Below are 19,026 nucleotides of genomic sequence, written 5' to 3'. Positions count from 1 at the left end.
AATCTTAGAGACCAATATATGTGAAAGCTTTGCTTTTCTTGTAGCAACAATATGTATATTAATTTAAACCATTAAGTTTTCGTATTTGTGTGTTTGCACTACTTAAGAGTGATCTTGCTATCACGTGTCCTTAGCTGTCATCAGCTGGCGAGATCACGTGACATGATCTGTGACTGGCTTACGAAAGTGCGTCGTTTATCGTTCAGTCTAAGGGTGGGCATCTGGCCTTCTCTCAAAGGCCTCGACTCTCCCTCCATGTTAACTCCTTATCACTCTTTCTTTGCATTTTGTTTGCCTTGGTGTTCGTCTTCTTCTCTCTCTCTCTCTCTCTCTCTCTCTCTCTCTCTCTCTCTCTCTCTCTCTCTGCGTGCGCGAGTGCACACAGAAAATACCACAATCTCTGGCAGCTCTGACTGCTACCAGAGATGATGGCCATGTGTGCTATTCTTTTCCTTATACTGCTGCTGAATCTCTTTTTGAGATACTATCCATTCTTTTGAACGAAAGTCTCAAGTTTTTTGTGTGTGTGGCAGAATTAAAATATCGTTGGTGAACCTTTATATTTCTTCCTCCAACTTAAATTCCGTTTCCAAATATCTGTTAGTTACCTTTAAAGCTTGCTTTATGTACAAATTGAATAACATCGAGGATATTCTTTAACTCTGCCTTAGAGTCTCAGAACTAGTCTTCTGTTTTTTTGCTTAGTACTTGCTTGCCACCTAAGTTCTCAATCCTGATGCATTGTTTTTTTCTATTGAGGATTTATTTAGTTTCCTGTGTAGGTGGAATCTTTTTCTCCTACGTATGTGTGCGCTTCTACAGATTTTCATTTATCCATTAACCAATCCTACTTTGCTATTTTGCACTTTTTCTCTAATTTTTGAGCCGTGTCCACTTTATTTGTTGCATTTATATATTTTCTCCTTTCGTCATTTAAATTCAAAATCTCCTGTCGTCAAAGGGTTTCTACTGGGCCTCATATTTTTACTTGCGTGGTTCTATGCTGCTTGCTTAATTAAATGAACTGTTAAAAATCAATCCTAAGACTTCACCAGCACCATTTTTTCAGAGATTGTACTGTGCTCCTATGGACTTTTGCTACCTGTTTGATGAGACATCGAACTAAAATAAGAGTAAATAGTTACATACATAGTATGCACCATTTCATGATGAGGTTTGGAGTTTTGCTATGTGGGTTAATAATCTGTGTTGCAGCAAGGGAGCAAATTCCAGTTTTATTCCAGAACGACATGGTGGTAGCGTCTTACACTGACCTTACTTATTGTCGTTGCTGGCGCTAATAAAACTGATGCAGCCACACTTGATGGCACAGAGAACACTTGATGACACAGAGATTTAAAAAAACTTTAATTTTGTGTGTTAGGTACTTAGGGCTTTGAGCAACCAAATTTTTATCTTTCTGTTTTTAAACTGGAATAATTTATTTTACTTGGTAATTTTCAGGCATTGACACAGACAAATACAAGTATCCAATAGGCTCTGGCCGTGTGACCTTCAACAATCCTCGTTCATATATGAGGGCAGTAGTCGCAGCATTCATAGAAATAAAAACTCCTCGTTTCACTAAGAAGGTAAGCTATTTATTTTCTGATGTTTTCCATAGCTATTTTATTTTTATACATATTCAAAAATATAGTGGGCCTGTGCCATTGGGCTCACATTCTGTTGGTGGTGGATTTTCAAATTCTGGTCTAGGAATCTCAACTTAGAATTCTGCAATGTTTTTAAAGTACCCCAGCCAGATTCCAGGGTGAAGTATGTCTTGTAATAAAAGGAGGATCTGAGATTGCAAGATACAGGTTGTTTCAAAAGATTCATCGGATTTCACAAGACTGCATCTACTACACAAATAAAGATAGAAACTCAACATCTGTTTTAACTTATGGATGGGCCTAAAAAGTACTTATTTTCAATAGGACTGTCAAACTTTAAAAGCCTGTGTCTTTATCAGGTGTGCCGTCAGGGTGCTTTTTACAATTATTTTTAGAAGCAGAGTTGCAATTTACTGTCAACAAATGTTCAGTGTGTACTATACCCATCAGACACATTACAAATTGCCAGACAATGTTCAGCTTTCACAATTTGTGAGCGCATCTAAAGTTACTGTGTTCCCTGCTAATACTGTGTAGCATCATTGTTTAGTCGAAAAACTACTACTACTCCTTCTTCTTCTACTACTACTAATACTACTACTACTAGTGCATGTGTGGTGGCTACTGTCTCGGGCACTATGGCAGTGACTGCTAGCACCCATGAGCGTTCGCACTGTCCGTAACCCTATGCCTCCTTCATGTGGTGAATAGCAATCTATCCTTCCCCTGTTGTTATTCCATCCTGGGCGTCCACTGGTATATGTGTATTACCAGGATAGGTAGCTTGTGTACTTAATTACTAAATTATTGCCACAAATAAATACCATAACTGGCACTTAAACAGATGCTGTTGTTTCCATCTGAAACTTAATGTTATCCACCATTCTCAACATCTTAGTGGAAATATTCTCCCCTCACAATACATTGCCTTATCATGTAGTTCATATCATTAGGGCAGGCTGTGCTACAGTGTCTCCCCAGTTCCATTGAGAGGATGGGTTTCAGGAAGACAAATAGGGTCCCCGTGTGGTAGTATTGGACAGTAGGGCAGAAAGCTGGGACCTGTTTTTTGAGTTGTTAAAAATTAAAAAAAATGTAAATTTATAAAATTAAAAGTTTGACAGTACATAGCAAATCACAGTAATGTGAACAGATTGTTTATTAGAGCGTCTGTGCAACATAAACTTGTCTCAGAGTTTAACTTGAGCCCAACCGTAGCCCTCGTCAAGTAGGATGGCGCTTCTGCGTATAGAGGTGGTGCTGTAGGAAAGCATTGAGGGAATGAGATCTGCACATGTGTGACAGCAGAGAGCAGGCAAACAAAGTCCATGTTGCTGAACTGTGTAGCTGAAGACAATGATCGGATTCATTTGCGTATGGTACATCATTTTATAACATTCAGATGTATGACCCGAATAATTCATTTTAGAACGGACTGCAGTCAATAGTCTTCAGAGAAATCTTACCTCACGTCTTGACTATGACGTGTCCGGTGCTCCACAGCTTTAGTCCGCTTGATGTTGGAAGGCGAGAACACCTGACACAGGTTTGTGAAGACATCATATAAAATATTTCTCAAAATTGCAACTGTTTAGTGACAAGGTCATTGAAGCTGCTTGCAATAATAGTCATTTATTTCAATTTGGACTGCATTACAAGTAAAAATGTAATACACAACAAAACGAACCCAAAGTGCAATCCCCTCTGCTTCTACTCCATAAGGCGTAATTGTGACGAAGCACTACCTTTGAAGCCAATATTCTCATGCATAATTGTCACAAGTTTTTGTTATGCCAGGTATTTACCATTTACACAGGACACCTTTAATAAAACATTCTTGTCAAAACCCCATTTGTGATCCCGGTTTCCTTTGATTTCTACGCTTTTCAGGCTACGCAAAACAAACTGTTCGTAAGGTTTCTACTGCTCTGACACTTCGTTTAGAGTTTTCTCTACAGTGATCTTGTTAACACCGCATGCTTCTGCAGTCCGTTCTTATATCTTAAAATGTCAGCAGTAAGAGTCTTGCTTTCAAGTTTACGTTTGATGAAGTTACAAATGCAGTAAATAATCCCAGTTGTCTGCTGGTGAAGCACTTCATGCTTATTGCCGTCACCTGACTTTTCCATTAATTGAACTAAAACATTTACAGATACACATTCATAGCATATTGTTAAGAGGGAGGGGGAGAGGGAGATATGTAACTTGCTGGTAACCATTTGGAAAGAGAATGAATCTTACGGGCTGCCAGCCGTTAATGGACAGGGATGTGCAGAAGGGCTTAAAATTGGGCTGTCTTCCTACATGATTGCGGATTATAGCAGTTTAAACACTTGCAGTTATGTTACGAAGTATATTGTAAATGGGAACAAGATCAAAAGCATCAAGAACTGTAAAAACAAGGTTCACACACAATTTTAATTTAACATTTTAAGAATTGAGAAGCAGCCTAACAACTGTTAAAACGCCATACTTGAAACTAGAGTTTAATGGTAGTGAAACCAGTGATTAAAACAAAACATCAGAACGCTTGCAGAAGCAGACATTTATATAACGCAATCTTAAAAATATGTGTTTAAGGAAGATCGCTTCCCTTTGATCAATAACTTCTGTGGTTCCAGGCTTGGATCCTAGACAATAATGCTCAGACCTAGCTGTGTTACAGATGTGAACTGGTTAAATCACAGTTCTAGCTGAATGACCTGTCACCATCTTTCCATATAGTTTACATCAAAATTAACCAATACTTAAAAGATTTACCTGCACTTGCAGCTGAAATAGGTCAGGAGCCTCTTCCAAAGCAAAAAATTTTAAAACAGCACATAATTTAAAATTAGTACCCACTGGCTACTGTGAACATATTCATAACAGGTAAGTAAATCTAAACCATAACTGATCCGGAATAGTTTCACCCATTAATATGTGTTGAAGTTCATTTACTGTGGCATGTAACCTGATTATATTAACAGCTTGTTCATGTAACAAACATGTTACAAATGTTTCTAGTGAACATAACAGCTCATTCAGTCTAGCCAAGTGAGGACACAATCAGCAAAATTAGCTCTCAGAGCCTCATCAAAACACACATCTAAATATATTTACTTCTGGGTTACACAGTGACACATGTCTCTACAATGTCAGAAATCTTAGCCACGACTGTGGACTGGGGAGTCAACAGCCCCAAACTGGGCTCACAGCAAACTTCTGGTAAAGGGCTTGGAGCTGTGTTGTATTACAAATCATTAGAGGTAGCATACACCATCTCTGCCCAGCAACACAGTTTTCAGTGGTCCCAGCATTGGTACATAAACTAAATATTGCCACTCTTGGCACATTTGCAGAATTTAAATGCAACTTTTGTTCAGCGTCTTTGTCATCAAATTGGTATCCAAAATTGTTTGAGAGAAACAGTGAGCACATTTTTCCAAGCCAACAGTATTTGTATGTTTCCTAATAACATAAGTAGCTTAAAAATATATGCCTAAGGAGTCGCAGTGACAGTGTGCCATGTTCTCACAACTAATCAGGTCTTGAGCATCAACATAAGCTTATTTCAAATTGTGTTTACTTGGTTCCCCCTGCTTCCTTCTTGTGCCATAATCTCCAGTTTTACAACTTAAGAGTTGTTAGTGAAAGTGATAATTCATTGCAGATTTTGAGTTAGTTGACTTCCCTGTTCTTGATATGTAGTGCTTTGGTATATCCAAATTTGTTTTTTCTAGTGTACTGTTAACCGAATTCTTCCTTGACAAAACTTATTAAGAAATACTGTATTTATCGTACTATAAGATGAGGATAATTCCCAATCATCATTCGAAAAATACAGGGCTGTATTAAATTTGCAGATTAAATTATTGAATTGTATTACATTAAGTTAATACTGGTTCTGTAGGTTGTGCTCACCGAGCGGCAACAGAACTTTCATAAAGGAAGTTATAATTAGGCAAGCTTTTGGAGCCAGTGGCTCCTTCAGGCAGACGTGCTGAAGGGGAAGGAAGAGGGGTGAAGGAAAAGGGCTGGAGAGGTCTAGGTAGAGAGGTAGATTTTGGGAAAGTCGCCCAGAAACACTTGTCAGTGGAGATCTACTGGACAGGATGAGAAGCAAAGACTTATTGTTGGGGACTGCACAGGAAGAGATTTGAAAACCTGAGAGCCTAAAGACAGGGTAATATGGTAGACAGAGATTCTCATAAAACATTGTGCATGATTTAATAAGAGTGAAAGGTAAGTGTGTTACATGTAACAGAGATGGGAAGGTGACAGTGAAAAATAGACAAATCAGAAAATGGCAGCTGAAAAAAAAACTTAAAATGGAGTGAAGAAAGGAGTAGTTACTGTGAAGAAATGCTGAGACAGAAGAAATTAATGTAAATTAAGGCCAGGTGGGTGGTGGGAACAAAGAACATGTCCTAGTTCCACCTGCAGAGTTCAGAGAAGCAGGCGTTGGGGGAAGAATCCAGATGGGGTGTGTGTGTGTGTGTGTGTGTGTGTGTGTGTGTGTGTGTGTGTGTGTTTTCAAACAGGTGCTGAGGCTGAGACTCATGTTGTAGAGCATCTGGAGTCTTTCCCCAGATGCCAGTTTCTCAGAGTTCTGCTGGTGAAAACTAGGGCTACATGTCCTTGGTTCCAATCACCCACCTGGCCTTAAATTGTTAATTTCTCCTGTCTCAGGATTTCTTTGCAGTAACTACTGCTTTCTTAACTGTGTTTTAGTTTTCTACTGCTTTCATTTTCTGACCCATCCGTTTTTTTTTGCCGTCGCCCTCCCATTTCTGTTGCATGCAATACACTCTAACTTGTGCATGATGTATTATCAGAATCTCTGTCTTCCATATAACCCTGCCTTACATCTTTACTTTAAGCTTTCAGGTTTCCAAATCTCGTCTGGTGTGGTCCCCAACTATGTGTTTCCTTCTCGTCCTGTCTGGTAAGTCTCCCCTGACCCACAGATCTGTTTGGCTTTACTGAAATCTACCCCTTTTGCTAGACTTCTCCAGTCACTTTCTTTCACCCCTCTTCCTAACCTTCAAATGTTCTGCCTGCAACAGCCACTGTCTCCAAGAGCTTGTCTAATTATAACCTTCTTTTATGTGTGTTTTTTGCCACTGCTTGGTGGGTAGATTTTTTTATCTATCCAATTAAAATATTTTTATGTTGTTGAATAGAGTATGTAGGGTTTATCTTAAATTTGCAGGCCAAGCTTTGGCTATTGGGGTCATGTGCAGATTTATTTTGAGGACTTCGGAAGGGCAGGGGTTTGCAAATGACATTCGCATTTAAACAGTATCAAGATTACCCGATACTTCAAAGTGCTTGTTACAGTATTGACTCTTGCTTGAGTAATCACGTGACATTTGACTTGTGTGGCACTAATGCAAGGAATATGCGAGAAACGACAAACTAGCCACTACAACAAGAGTATTCCTCTGCTCACAGTTTGACAGTTCTGTGAAAAACAGGAGGAAATGGAACTTAGTGCTATCATCTAACAAATTATCTTTGTATTTGAACAGTCTTGCAAAAAAAAAAAAAAAAGTTCTCATACATGTACAGTTACTGTATACAAACTTTAATTATGGTTACGTACGGGTAACACTTGAATTGAAAATATTCTTCAAAAAATGTCACTTGACTCTACACCCAGATCACTATTTCCTTTGATTATAAGAGTGTGTGATGATTTACTAAGTGGATTGCAAATGAGAAATTTAGCCCCTGTTCCAGTATTAGAAGACTGGGTGAAAATGTTGCCAACTTTTTATCAGCTTGAGGACATTGTGGCATTCAGAGGAAACAAGGAGGAAAGTTAATCCTTCATGAAATGTATAACAGATTAAGTAAATCGTACTAACTGTAATCGTTATTGCGAGAATAAATTAGTGGCAAGGCTTGTCACAGAGATAGTATTAACAGATGTCGGTAAATTACAGGACGAGCAATAGACAGTGAGTGAGTAGCAGACAGACGATATGTTTGGAAGCAAGACACATCATTCACACATCAGTATACAATTGAAATCCAATTCGGAAAAAGCTGCTGTGTTTTAAGTTCCCATTGTAACCACAATCTCAGGAATCACAACACTTTTGCAAGAAACAGCCAAATATCTGTGGTGATGAACGTATAAATTTTACAGCTGTGGTGGTGGTCATTACAAATAGTGATACAGTCCTGACAGGGTTAGTAAGCAAAAAGGTACATCTACAGAAATTTACACTTTAGTGCCTACCAGAGGGTTCATTGAACCACTTTCACATTTATGTTTCCACCATTCCTCTCTCTAGCAGCACATGGGAAAAATAAGTTAAAAACTTTCAGTGTGAACTCCGATTCATCTTATCGTATTACAATGATCATTTCTCCCAGTGTAGGTGTGTATTAACAAAATATTTTTGCATTTGGAGGAGAACACTGTATGTGGAAATTTCATGAAAACACCTTTATTTTAATGATTGCCATCCCAACTTACATATCATATCCATAAACTGTGTTTATCTCATTTGATCGTTGGATGTTTAAAGTCTGCTCCATTGATAAGAGTATGATTTGGGAACATATGTGTTAGTGACCCAAGAGTTGCTCTTAAAACTTTGTCACCTGTAAGGGTGAGTCAGACGATAGAACGATAGAAAGATAGAATTAATTCATGCCACACTGGTTAAGGATTCTCGCCTACTCCACCTCACATGCTGCTTCAATTTCTGTCATGGTGGATTTGAGTTTCTTGTTTACTGCGACAAATATGATGTCCATTTCCTATTAGCCTTTCCTTCAGATATAAACATGTCTTGGCATTCTTGGTTTCACTTTTTAGCCTGATTATTTATTATGAACTCAGTTGCATTTTCAGACTGATAAAAATTATGGACTTTGCAAATGCTTCTGCAATTGATGATTCTGGCTGTAATAGTCTCACATTTGAGGGGCCATTTCTTTGGGTCTTAACACTGATACTTTTGGACTTCTCCTTCAGGTATGTATGGAAGTTGCCTAAGCTACAAAAGGGGGGGGGGGGGGGGGAATCTTGCACATTCCACACACAGCTAGCCACGTGAGTAGTGCAACTGTCTTCACCCAGTTACCTGAGAGGTTTCCAGGACATACACTAGATCATCATTCCTATCCTATTCAGCCCTTTCCCTAAGGGATTTCAATAAAGGGTATCATTATTGGCTGTATGCTCTAACTGCCTTCCCTTATCCTTTTATGTTCGCCTCCCCCAGACACAGGACACATCACGTTTCTCAACAGGTGGAGTGTCTCACTGGACCAGTTTGTTCCATTTATTGTCTGGATGGTTGTTATACCCAGAGTTTGTCTAGGTTGCTGCCTTCCCTCTCCAGGTCCTTAAGGTGTACTGTAGATGCACCAGTCAAGTAGATGAGTGGAGATCCTGTACTTTCTGCAGAAGACCTCCTTTGGAGAAGATACCACTGTAGGCACCTGTGGTATATCTGGTACACAATTTGACATTTCACCAAATGCATATATTTAAAGCAGCTTCTACTCACTTAAGTGGTCAGAGCAACTTCTAGCTTCTTGTAAACAGCAACTAACTCATTCTCTCAATCTGTGCTTGTGAACAGCATTCACAGTGGTCTACATTGTAGCTGCTAGTGTTTAGCTGAACACTAAATCAGTAACTGTAAATTAGCCCTGCTGAATGTTGTTTTAATGTCTGGAACAGTTACACTGAAAGGATTGCAAGGTCTGTTTAAGAACTGAAGCTACAACACCAAAGAAAGTGTTTTGTTAAGTTGGTTGTCATAAACAACGTGCGTGTGCGTGTGTTTTTCCAAGATAGCACATGAAGCTTTCTTCATTTGGTTGGATTACTAATTTTGTTCAACAATCTAGCCATCTTCAGACATAATATACAAAACAGACTTTTTCTCATTTTAGCAACGTACAACTGCTTACAGAACTGCACATAATATTGTAGCGGGGTTGAAGAATATGAGTTGAAGCATACTTGATTAGTGTTGGTGCCATTACAGCTTCACACATTGGTAAAATTTTTCTTAAAATAACAGCATCCATACATGACATAGTTAAAGAGCTTTTCATAGTTTGTGGCCATTGTAATTGAAGGATTGTGATTCAGCAAAAATATACATTAATGTAGAGAAGTGGCAGTGAAAATAAAAGGTCCAAGAAACTATCCACTGAGAGGACTAAATGTAAAAGGTATCTTCTAACCTTAGGCATTATGCCATTTAAACTTGGTAACCGACACCCAGTATTTATATAATTTTGTAACAGATCACGTTGCTGTAATGTGGTACATGTTGACAGGACAGCTAATGTTCATTAGGATGTTTAAGAATAGCAACATTGAGCATATACATAGCGTACACATGTGGATATGCAGTGCTGTAGCAAAATAGGGACTGGTGAGTGTGAGGCGAAGGCTGCTAGCTGGTGGTAGCCTGCTGCCTGTATAACTTGACACAAAAGTTACATGTTCAAATAACCTTTCAAGGAGCAGGCTATAACTGCAATAAAATTAAAATAGTTGATGTCAACACATAGTGTCTTGGACTCCAGCAATAACTAGCACGATAGCAATATGCTGATTTTTACGTTATAGCAACATATATGATGATCTCTTTTATGAAATGATGTAAATACTAATTGTCAGTTACTAAGTTTTAATGGCATAAAACCTTCGGCAAGGTGATACCTTTTACATTTAATTATTGTAGTGGCTAGCTCCTTAAGCAAATATTGCTTTTATTTTCACTACCCCCCCCCCCCTCTCTGTTAATGTATATTTTCAGCTTTATGACCATCATTTGATTACCACTGGCCTTCATGAAAAGCTGTTTTTAACTGTCATGTCTGGATGTTGTTATTTTAAGAAAGATTTTAATGGTATGTGAAGCTGTAATGGCACATACATAAATAAAATTTGTTTTATGCTTTGTGTTCTGCAATTCATGTCTATATACTTGAGTATATATGCACTTGCGCTGCCACCACCAGTCAGCCTGTACTCTATTGTGTACTTTCCTATGTAGACGCACGTCCGCGTCATTGTATTGTATATGTTTCTGTCTGGCACATAGATAGCTAACACATACATAAAATAAAAGTTGCGGCCATTCTAGTGATTTTGATATCTTATTCTCTCTGGGATTTGTTTGAGAAAAGTTACGATTATTCTACTGTTCTTTTGTACAGAGAACCTTTGATATGTAGCATTGCAAATACAGACTATTCACCGAATATGAAGCTAGTTCACATTCAGAAGCAGAAATATTAAGGCCAAAGAATGAATAAGTCAAAAGTCCTAGTTGTATGAAGTGAAAGTGGGAAGATTAGTCAAGAGTGAGAGTGATCAGTTGATTGTGAAGTGTTAGTAATAGTAATTCATAGTAACTTCTCAGTAAAAGTATTGATAAGAGACAAAATTTTTACTAATAACTTAACAATAGTATCTCATACCTAACTCGTATTAAGAGTTAGGTATGGGAAACTATTGACAAGTATATCTCTGGTAATAGTGACTTTCAAGAAGATTCCTAAAAACACATTGTTACTACGAGAATGGTTTGAAAAGTTCTCAGAACAGAATAGAAAAAAGTACTTAAATCACTGAAACTTTTGTTTTTCAATGAAGTCTCCTTGTAGATTAATGCACTTGGTCCAACAATGTTCCAGTGCCTTGATCCCATCTCGAAAAGGAGTTTCCTCCTGGTCACAAAATAGTTGTTAACTCCAGCTATCAGTTCCTCATTTCAAGTGAATCTTCGCCCACCAAGAAAAATTTTAAGTTTTGGGAAGAGATGGAATTCTGACGGAGCCATGTCAGGTGAATAAGACAGGTGTGGCAACAATTCATACTTAAGTTTGTGCAATTTTACCATGGCGACGGCAAGTGTGCGGGCGCACAGTATCCATTGTCAACAGTTGCGGCACCCATCTTGCAGATATTTTTTTTTCATTTCTAATTCTTCAGTTAAAATGTGATACACCGTTTGAGGTTACATACGGCAAGTGTGAGCAGTTTTACGCACTTTAAATCTGCGATCCTCCACGACCATTTTGTGCACTTTTGCAATGATTTCAGGTGTAGTGACACATCTTGGCCGACCACTGCGCAGATCATTGTCTAAGCTCTCCCAACCAAATTCAAATTCATTTGTCCACTTATCAGCAGTTGAATGTGAAGGAGCAGAGTACCCCAGTGTATTCTGGAAATCGGCATGTATGTCCTTTGCTTTCATACATTTCTTTATGAAGTACTTAATCACTGCTCAAATGTAGATTCCCCCCCCCCCCCCCCCCCCCACGCCCATCTTTGCAAAATCACTACGCGGAAACAACAGAGCCACGTCACTGCCACATCTCTCTTCCAAAAGCACTGATGTGGCACATTTTTACAGGCGACAGTACAATGAATACTACGTGAACAACTCATTGCAGTTGTGCTGAACTCTTGTGATGATTCAGAGAACTTTCCAAACCACACTCGTATATAGGCCGTCTATTAAATTCATTAGACAGGAATAGAAGCAACAATAAAAGTTCCACACACAAATTGCCAGATGTCATCATTGGAAACTTGCCCGTCTATTATCGATCATAAGTTTGCTTGTCGCTTTCACAGTAGGTATTAGTTCACACCCCATAAATGTCTGGAAGCAAAAATTATGGCAGTGAATGTTCTCGAAACAACAGAGCCGCATATATAAGGGAAGCAGTCGCTGCCATGAAGTCAGTTTGGAAGCTACACTCGTCACGATAACTTGGAAGTGATAAAAAGTGAACAACTTCAATTATTGGCTATTACCACAAACTTCAGTCAGTGTATTGCTTAGCGATATTAGAAATGCGTGGATTGTGACCATGTGTGTTTTAGTGCTAAATGTACTAGCGTTGAATTTTTCAGTGCGAATAAAGTGCTTATTCGAGAATAATTGGCATCTAATTTACCTATTATGCAACCGTATAATAAAATGGATCATTCTGTAATATGAAAAAGAAAAGCAGAAACATCTGAAGATTCCGGCCATCATTCAGCCGCACACACACCACCAGATGTACAGGCAGAGCACAGCACTTCGTCGAAACTTCCTCAACAAAGTTCGACTGATTCCTTTAATCCCACCGATATTGGCAATTATTTTGATATTAGTGACGATATAAAACCCAAGCTTCTCGCAGCTCCAAGGAAACCTGAAAAAGGATATATCTTTCCTACTTCCAAGCGCAACAAGAGGGGATGGGTTGAACGCAGACAAGTGCACAATAATCACTTTGAACGGTATCCATTTCTGGTGTTCTCATAAGTTGAAAAGGGACTTCTTTGCGTAAAATGTTCAATTTTTGTGAATAATAAGATGGTTGGAGGAAATAAATCCATTATAGCCAAGAAACTTGTGATTGAACCACTAACAAAGTTTGCCAAACTTACTGGTAAAGATGGTGGCCTTGAGACCCTCTATCAGCTCAAGACCCCATTGAAACATCAACAGATGCAACATTTTTGGCGACACAAGACATACGCGAACTTGAGGTCATACGTCAATTGTGAAGACAGAGAATGGAAAGCATTAGAGAAAACAGAGATTGTCTTATACCTATAATAAAATCAGTCTTATTTCATGGAATGCAAAACATTCCTCTGTTGGGGCATAGAGATGATGGGAGTCTATTAGAAAACATAAAAGATTGTAAAAGTGTAGTGAGTAATGAGGGAAACTTGAGAGCTCTTCTACGATTTAGAATTGGCGCTGGAGACTTGCAACTAAAACCTCACCTTGAGACCAGTAGATCAAATGTGTAATGAACTTATTTCACGCTGTGAAAGAGTGATGTTATCGAGAGTACTGGAGGAAATCAAATATTCTCATTATTACAGCATAATCTTCAGTGAGTCTATGGACATACCACACATCGCCCAACTGAGTTCAGCTGCAAGATATGTTGATGGTGATGGCAAATTACACAAAAGATTTTTGGGTTTTGTCATCATCCATCGAGACAATGATTGTAGTGGAAACATTGACGATGAACCTAAAGAGTCAAGATTAAGAGCATAGTATTACTGGTGAAATATCTCTCTATCTCTCTCTCTCTCTGTCTCTCTCTGTCTCTCTCTCTCTCTCTGTCTCTCTCTCTCTCTCTGTCTCTCTCTCTCTGTCTCTCTGTCTCTCTCTCTCTCTCTCTCTCTCTCTCTCTCTCTCTCTCTCTCTCTGTCTGTCTCTCTGTCTCTGTCTGTCTCTCTCTCTCTCTCTCTCTCTCTCTCTCTCTCTCTCTCTCTCTAGAACTGTGTGGGTATAGGCTGTGATGGTTGCTCAGTTAATATGTCAGAATTTGAAGGTGCTGTGGCTACAATAAAAAAAAAAAAAAAAAAAAAAAAAAAAAAAAGAAAGAAAGCTGTCAACACGCGAGTAGCACTATTTGAAGTCATCAGCTCAACCTCGCTGTCTCTCGCAATTGCAAAGTTAAAAGTGTGAGAAACTCAAATGGTACTATTGAAAAAGTAGTATCATTTTTTACAGCATCTAGCAAGCGGTTTGCAACATTGAAGAGCCACGTAAAGCACTCGCTGCAGTCACATTATCAAATTAGATGGGTTGAGCGACATGATGCTGTTGTTCAATTCGCAGCTGGTCTTGGAGCAGTTTGCAAATTTCTTAAAAAAATGCAGTGTTAGAGGGATAGAACGACACCTGCCAAAGCCAGTATCCTCCTTAGAGCTCTCTCTAATTTAGTTTATCATCCGTCTGTTTACAGTGAGTGACATTATGAGCATAACACATCCAGTCAGCAAAATCTTAGAAGACCCTAGCTTGGATGTCGCAATGGCAAAAGCAAAATTTGATTAGACACTCAAGGTGTATGACGGCATGATAGCTAATGCTGATAGCCAATTTGCTTTTATTGTTGAAGAGGCGAAGGCAGTTATGGAAGAGTTAGATATGGAGATGAGTGTACCTCGTCTTACAGCAGACAGAGACACAGGGAAAATTGCAAGCATAATGATGATGCTATGACATGTGGGAAAAGAACTGTTTTTATTCCCACATTGGACCATGTTACGACTGACATGAGGGAACGTTTTGCTGAAGGAAAATATTTATCGTTTAAAATTCAACATACTTCTGCCTTCACAACTACTAAAACATAACAGTAATGATCTGGCATGTAAATTGAATCAGTGCTTAACTGAACTACTGTTCTTTGAAGAAGAATCACACTCTTCGTGATTAAACAGACTAATGGGAGAGGTTCTTCAGTACAAGCAAACGAGCATGAACACACTTAATGATCGTTATTCTATTATGCAAGCGTTGTCTGTTTGTCCTAGATCTGACTATTCTACTTTGCACATGCTGTAGAAAATATTTGCTTATCTACCTGCATCTATTGCTACAGCAGAAAGTAGTTTTTCAACAATGAGCGTACAGATACATGGCTGAGGTTGACAATGGAGGAGGATCGACTTTATGGATTAGCTGTGTTGAACACTCGCCCTGACATTGATTGTCCTATTGACGATGTAATTAACCAATTTTTCAGGAATAGGTGTATAGAATTCATGATTTAAGGAAGAGAACCTCAATTGTAACTCTTTGGTATCATAAAATTGCATTGTCTTGTATATGTGTATAATCAGTTTTATGTAAACTTACTTAAACTGTGCATGTGACTTGATTATCTTTTATTACGGTAAAAGTAAATGTAACACAAGATATCTTCAGTGCCCCATCCTTGAGGTTGTTTTTCTGTCTCCGCCACTGGTGGTCGTTAGCGCAGTTTCTGTTACCTGTACAGTCATGTTTGTTCGAAACTGCATAATAGGAATTTGTGCTAAGCCACATAGTTAATTTGTGGAAGCCATATTAATTGAGATAGTTTAAATGTCATAATACAGCAGGATTTCAGATTTGTTTTACTTCTTCATTTTGTGTGTGTGTGTGTGTGTGTGTGTGTGTGTGTGTGTGTGTGTGTGTGTGTGTGTGTGTGTGTGTGTGACGGCTTACGTGATTAAATAGTGTAGTATTAAATGTGATGCACATTCAACCATCTTCAACATTTATTCTTGTACTGTCTACCATATACTGTAAAGCCGTTTGTGGAATATGTATGTAGATGTACAGGGTTATTCATAAGTACCTCTGGGACAGAAGACAACTGCACAAAAACCGTAAGACGTCAGTGGATAGAGCGTATCTCATCTTTAAAACTTGGATAACAAGTACTCAATATACACGCAGTTTGTGATACAGCAAATGTCAGTATGATAGTCAAACATATGCCATACGTGTCATAGCAGTGTCAGTGAATCAGTTAATTATCCGTCCTCGAAACACTTAATTGGCAGTTGGGGCAGGTACATACATTATTCAATGTAACACCATAGATGATGAAATGATGTGGAGTTTAGTCGGGTCACTACAGAGGCCACTGAAGAGGAGGAGAGTCAAGGTGGAAACACATACAATCGATGCTGAAGCAGTGTGACAAAGAGGCGAACGCCAACATCGGAAGGTAAGTGTGGTGAAGCACTGTATTCTTGCAGAAAGAAGCATCCAATGTTTTGCTTCATTGTTGCATAATCCATTGCTACAATGTGATAAAACCAGTCAGTTTCCTCCACAACGAAAAATAATCCGTAAACATTTGATAAAGCCATGGCACAAAAGGTGGTGAATTGTATTGTTTCGTCCCCTGAAGAAGAGAGAGAGAGAGAGAGAGAGAGAGAGAGAGAGAGAGAGAGAGAGAGAGGAGGGGGTGGGGGTGGGGGGGGGTGTCAGACTTAACAGACAATTGACTGTGGGATCTGCAGTTCTTGGATCTCAACTACAGTGTATTTCTTTGGGCTCCTGACTAATGATTTCTGCAAATCCTCCACCTTCTGTGCACTCACATCCAGCCTGTTTTCGCTGTGCTACATAAGCAGTCAGTTGTGTAGAATATGTTGTACTAATTGTCTGTTGGTGCTTCTACCCGATACTTAGTATGAAATCATTACTTAACTTCTCCAATTGAATCTCATTTAGCGAATTTGGGTGACACACACACACACACACACACACACACACACACACACACACACACACACACAGATATATGCCGCATTCTGATGCATCTGCCCTCCAGTGATCCATTCTCTAAACGATGGCATGTATTACATATAGAAACTTTGAGAGGTTCTCTATCCACTGATACGTCATTCCTCTGTACATATTGTAGTTCCTGCATTTCTGCATAGTTGTTTTCCGAAACCTTGAGTTACTTAAGAATATATCTGTTAAAAAAAAATCACCGAAAGTGCCGGTTACAGTACGAAATGTGCTCTGACGACAGTGTGCCCGATGCGCAGGTGCAGGTAGACCCGTACCTGGAAGACTCCCTCTGTTCATCGTGCGGCCTGCAGCAGGGGCCTTACTTCTGTCGAGACATGGTGTGCTTCCGCTACTTCTGCCGGACCTGTTGGCACCGACACCACGATGGGCGCGAGCAGCTGCAGACGCACAAGACGCTGATGCGCAACTCCAAAGGGAGCCGTGCCGCCCCCATCTCCGTGCCGGGCTTCTCGGCTCCTTCACTGTCATCCCCGTCCTTCTCGTCGATGAGTCCTCCCACTCTCATCAACTGAGATGTCCGTCGGAGCACGTCGTGGGGAGGGAATTTGAAGTTACGTGGTGCTGGAGGCTGTACACGAGTGCTGCACCTCTGTGGCAGGTATCAAGGCAGCTTGACTCGACACTGTACTCCCGGTATGTGTGGATTACTTCTGTCGGTATCGCTGTGTACGTGTGTGGGGGCATGTGGAAATGTGTCGGTGCATTAGAAGTTGCCAATCTGCCACACTGAGGAGCTGCCTGTGTGTTCAGTTTCCTAATTTTAAAATTTTTTCCATTGATCAGTATTAATGCTGCTAGTTTAATAGGATAAGCGAGGTACTGATGAAAAATGTTCCTTTTTGAAGAGAGATTACTTTATTTATATTAAATAGTTATATTATTTGCCCGAAATGGCATCCTTATAGTTTTTAATTATTTTGCTGCAGTTGGCATTACTTACCCTAATTTTACAATGAGAGAAATTGTGTTTTGTTTTTATGATGCTATATTTAAGAAGGGAGTTAATTCTTTTTAGTGACACTAAATCGTGATTTATTTTGAGGTGCAGAAAACTTGCTCATTTGCTAACCCACTTACATAACTGGATGGAAGCTTATGACGAACTGGATTGGAAATGGTCTGTTCTTTGGATTCTTTTGGCTATTTCATTATCGATACTGCAATGGTGTAAACCCGACTGTGTAAATATGTTTATTTTGGAAGAATTTGTATATGAGAGTATGATTAGAATCATTGCAGTACAAAAACCAGGAGGGTTTTAATTTACAGAAATGTTATACACATTGTTCTTGATTTTTTATTTAGTTTTTATCATTTCTTCTTATATCAATATAAAAAGACTGTTCTCTCTATATAATATAGCCAGCAGAGTGAATAAATTTCTGAGAAGAAATTGTACTCAAATCTTATGTCATTTTAAAACAGAAAGAATATAACTACTCAGTCATTATTGCAAAATAAAAACTCCCTTGTGTGGTTTGAAGATCTCTTGGCAGTTGAATCGTATCTGACAGTACCACATAGATATAACTTTAGTAACTTTTGTAATTTAGTTTTTATGCCTTCCCCAAATAGTAACAGTAGCAGAATTTAATCACTTGCCTATTGTTTGTGTCATTTTACTGTTCCACAATCAATCAGCCGTAGTGCCTTGTTTCTGCCGCTGCTAACAGAAATTGCATAATATTATGAATGTTTCTAATTCAAGTAGTCCTTTTGTAATTTGTCTTATACTGTGTACCAAGTTTTACAGAAGATTTTGGCTCCCCTTCTGTTAACAGCAGCAAAAACATGGCACCGTAGTACTTAACTAGTTCATGGAGTAGTACAAAGTAACTAAAACAGTAGTCTTTATGTTTAATTCTGCTGTGGTTATGACTTTGGAAAGACATAAAAACTAATTTTAGGAGCTATAAAATATTTATCTGTGCAGCACTGTCAGATTTGTTTCAATTAAGATCTTTGTACTAAAATCTTGCATAAAACTTGGCACACACATTATTATTTTAGAATTTTTAAAATGTGCAGTTAAACAGTTTTGCTATTCAGTAATTGTTCCTAATTTTATAATACAATTTGGAGGTGTTTCATTATAAGACATGTTATGACTAAATTGAAGCTAGTCTTATTATGTACAAAGGAAGATGTTACTGTTGCTTCCTGTGAGTTACCATGTTCGGTGGAATGTAGGCACCAGCCAGTGATAAAGATAATGAGAGGTGGTTGCCATTACTATAGTAAAATGTATTAAGGTACTGAATAAACCTCTTATTTTTATATGCAAGTAGACCATTGGGCTATTGCTTGTATTT

At 38.8% G+C, this 19,026-nt stretch overlaps 1 protein-coding gene across 1 annotated transcript in view; it reads left to right on the top strand.

Moving 5' to 3' along the window:
* Window positions 1-17,226, top strand: part of LOC126428370 (cytoplasmic polyadenylation element-binding protein 1-B) — a 52,495-nt gene extending 35,269 nt beyond the window's left edge. The window contains exons 8-9 of the mRNA XM_050090298.1: window positions 1,465-1,592; window positions 16,951-17,226. Of these exons, the coding sequence (XP_049946255.1) occupies window positions 1,465-1,592; window positions 16,951-17,226 (404 nt within the window). The remainder of the gene's footprint in view (window positions 1-1,464; window positions 1,593-16,950) is intronic.
* Window positions 17,227-19,026: the final 1,800 nt, after the last annotated feature.

The sequence above is a fragment of the Schistocerca serialis genome, chromosome 12 (assembly GCF_023864345.2).
Source record: "Schistocerca serialis cubense isolate TAMUIC-IGC-003099 chromosome 12, iqSchSeri2.2, whole genome shotgun sequence".
Taxonomy (NCBI): Eukaryota; Metazoa; Arthropoda; class Insecta; order Orthoptera; family Acrididae; genus Schistocerca; species Schistocerca serialis.
The sequence above is the reverse complement of the archived record's forward strand: the minus strand, read 5'-3'. Positions and strand labels throughout refer to the sequence as shown.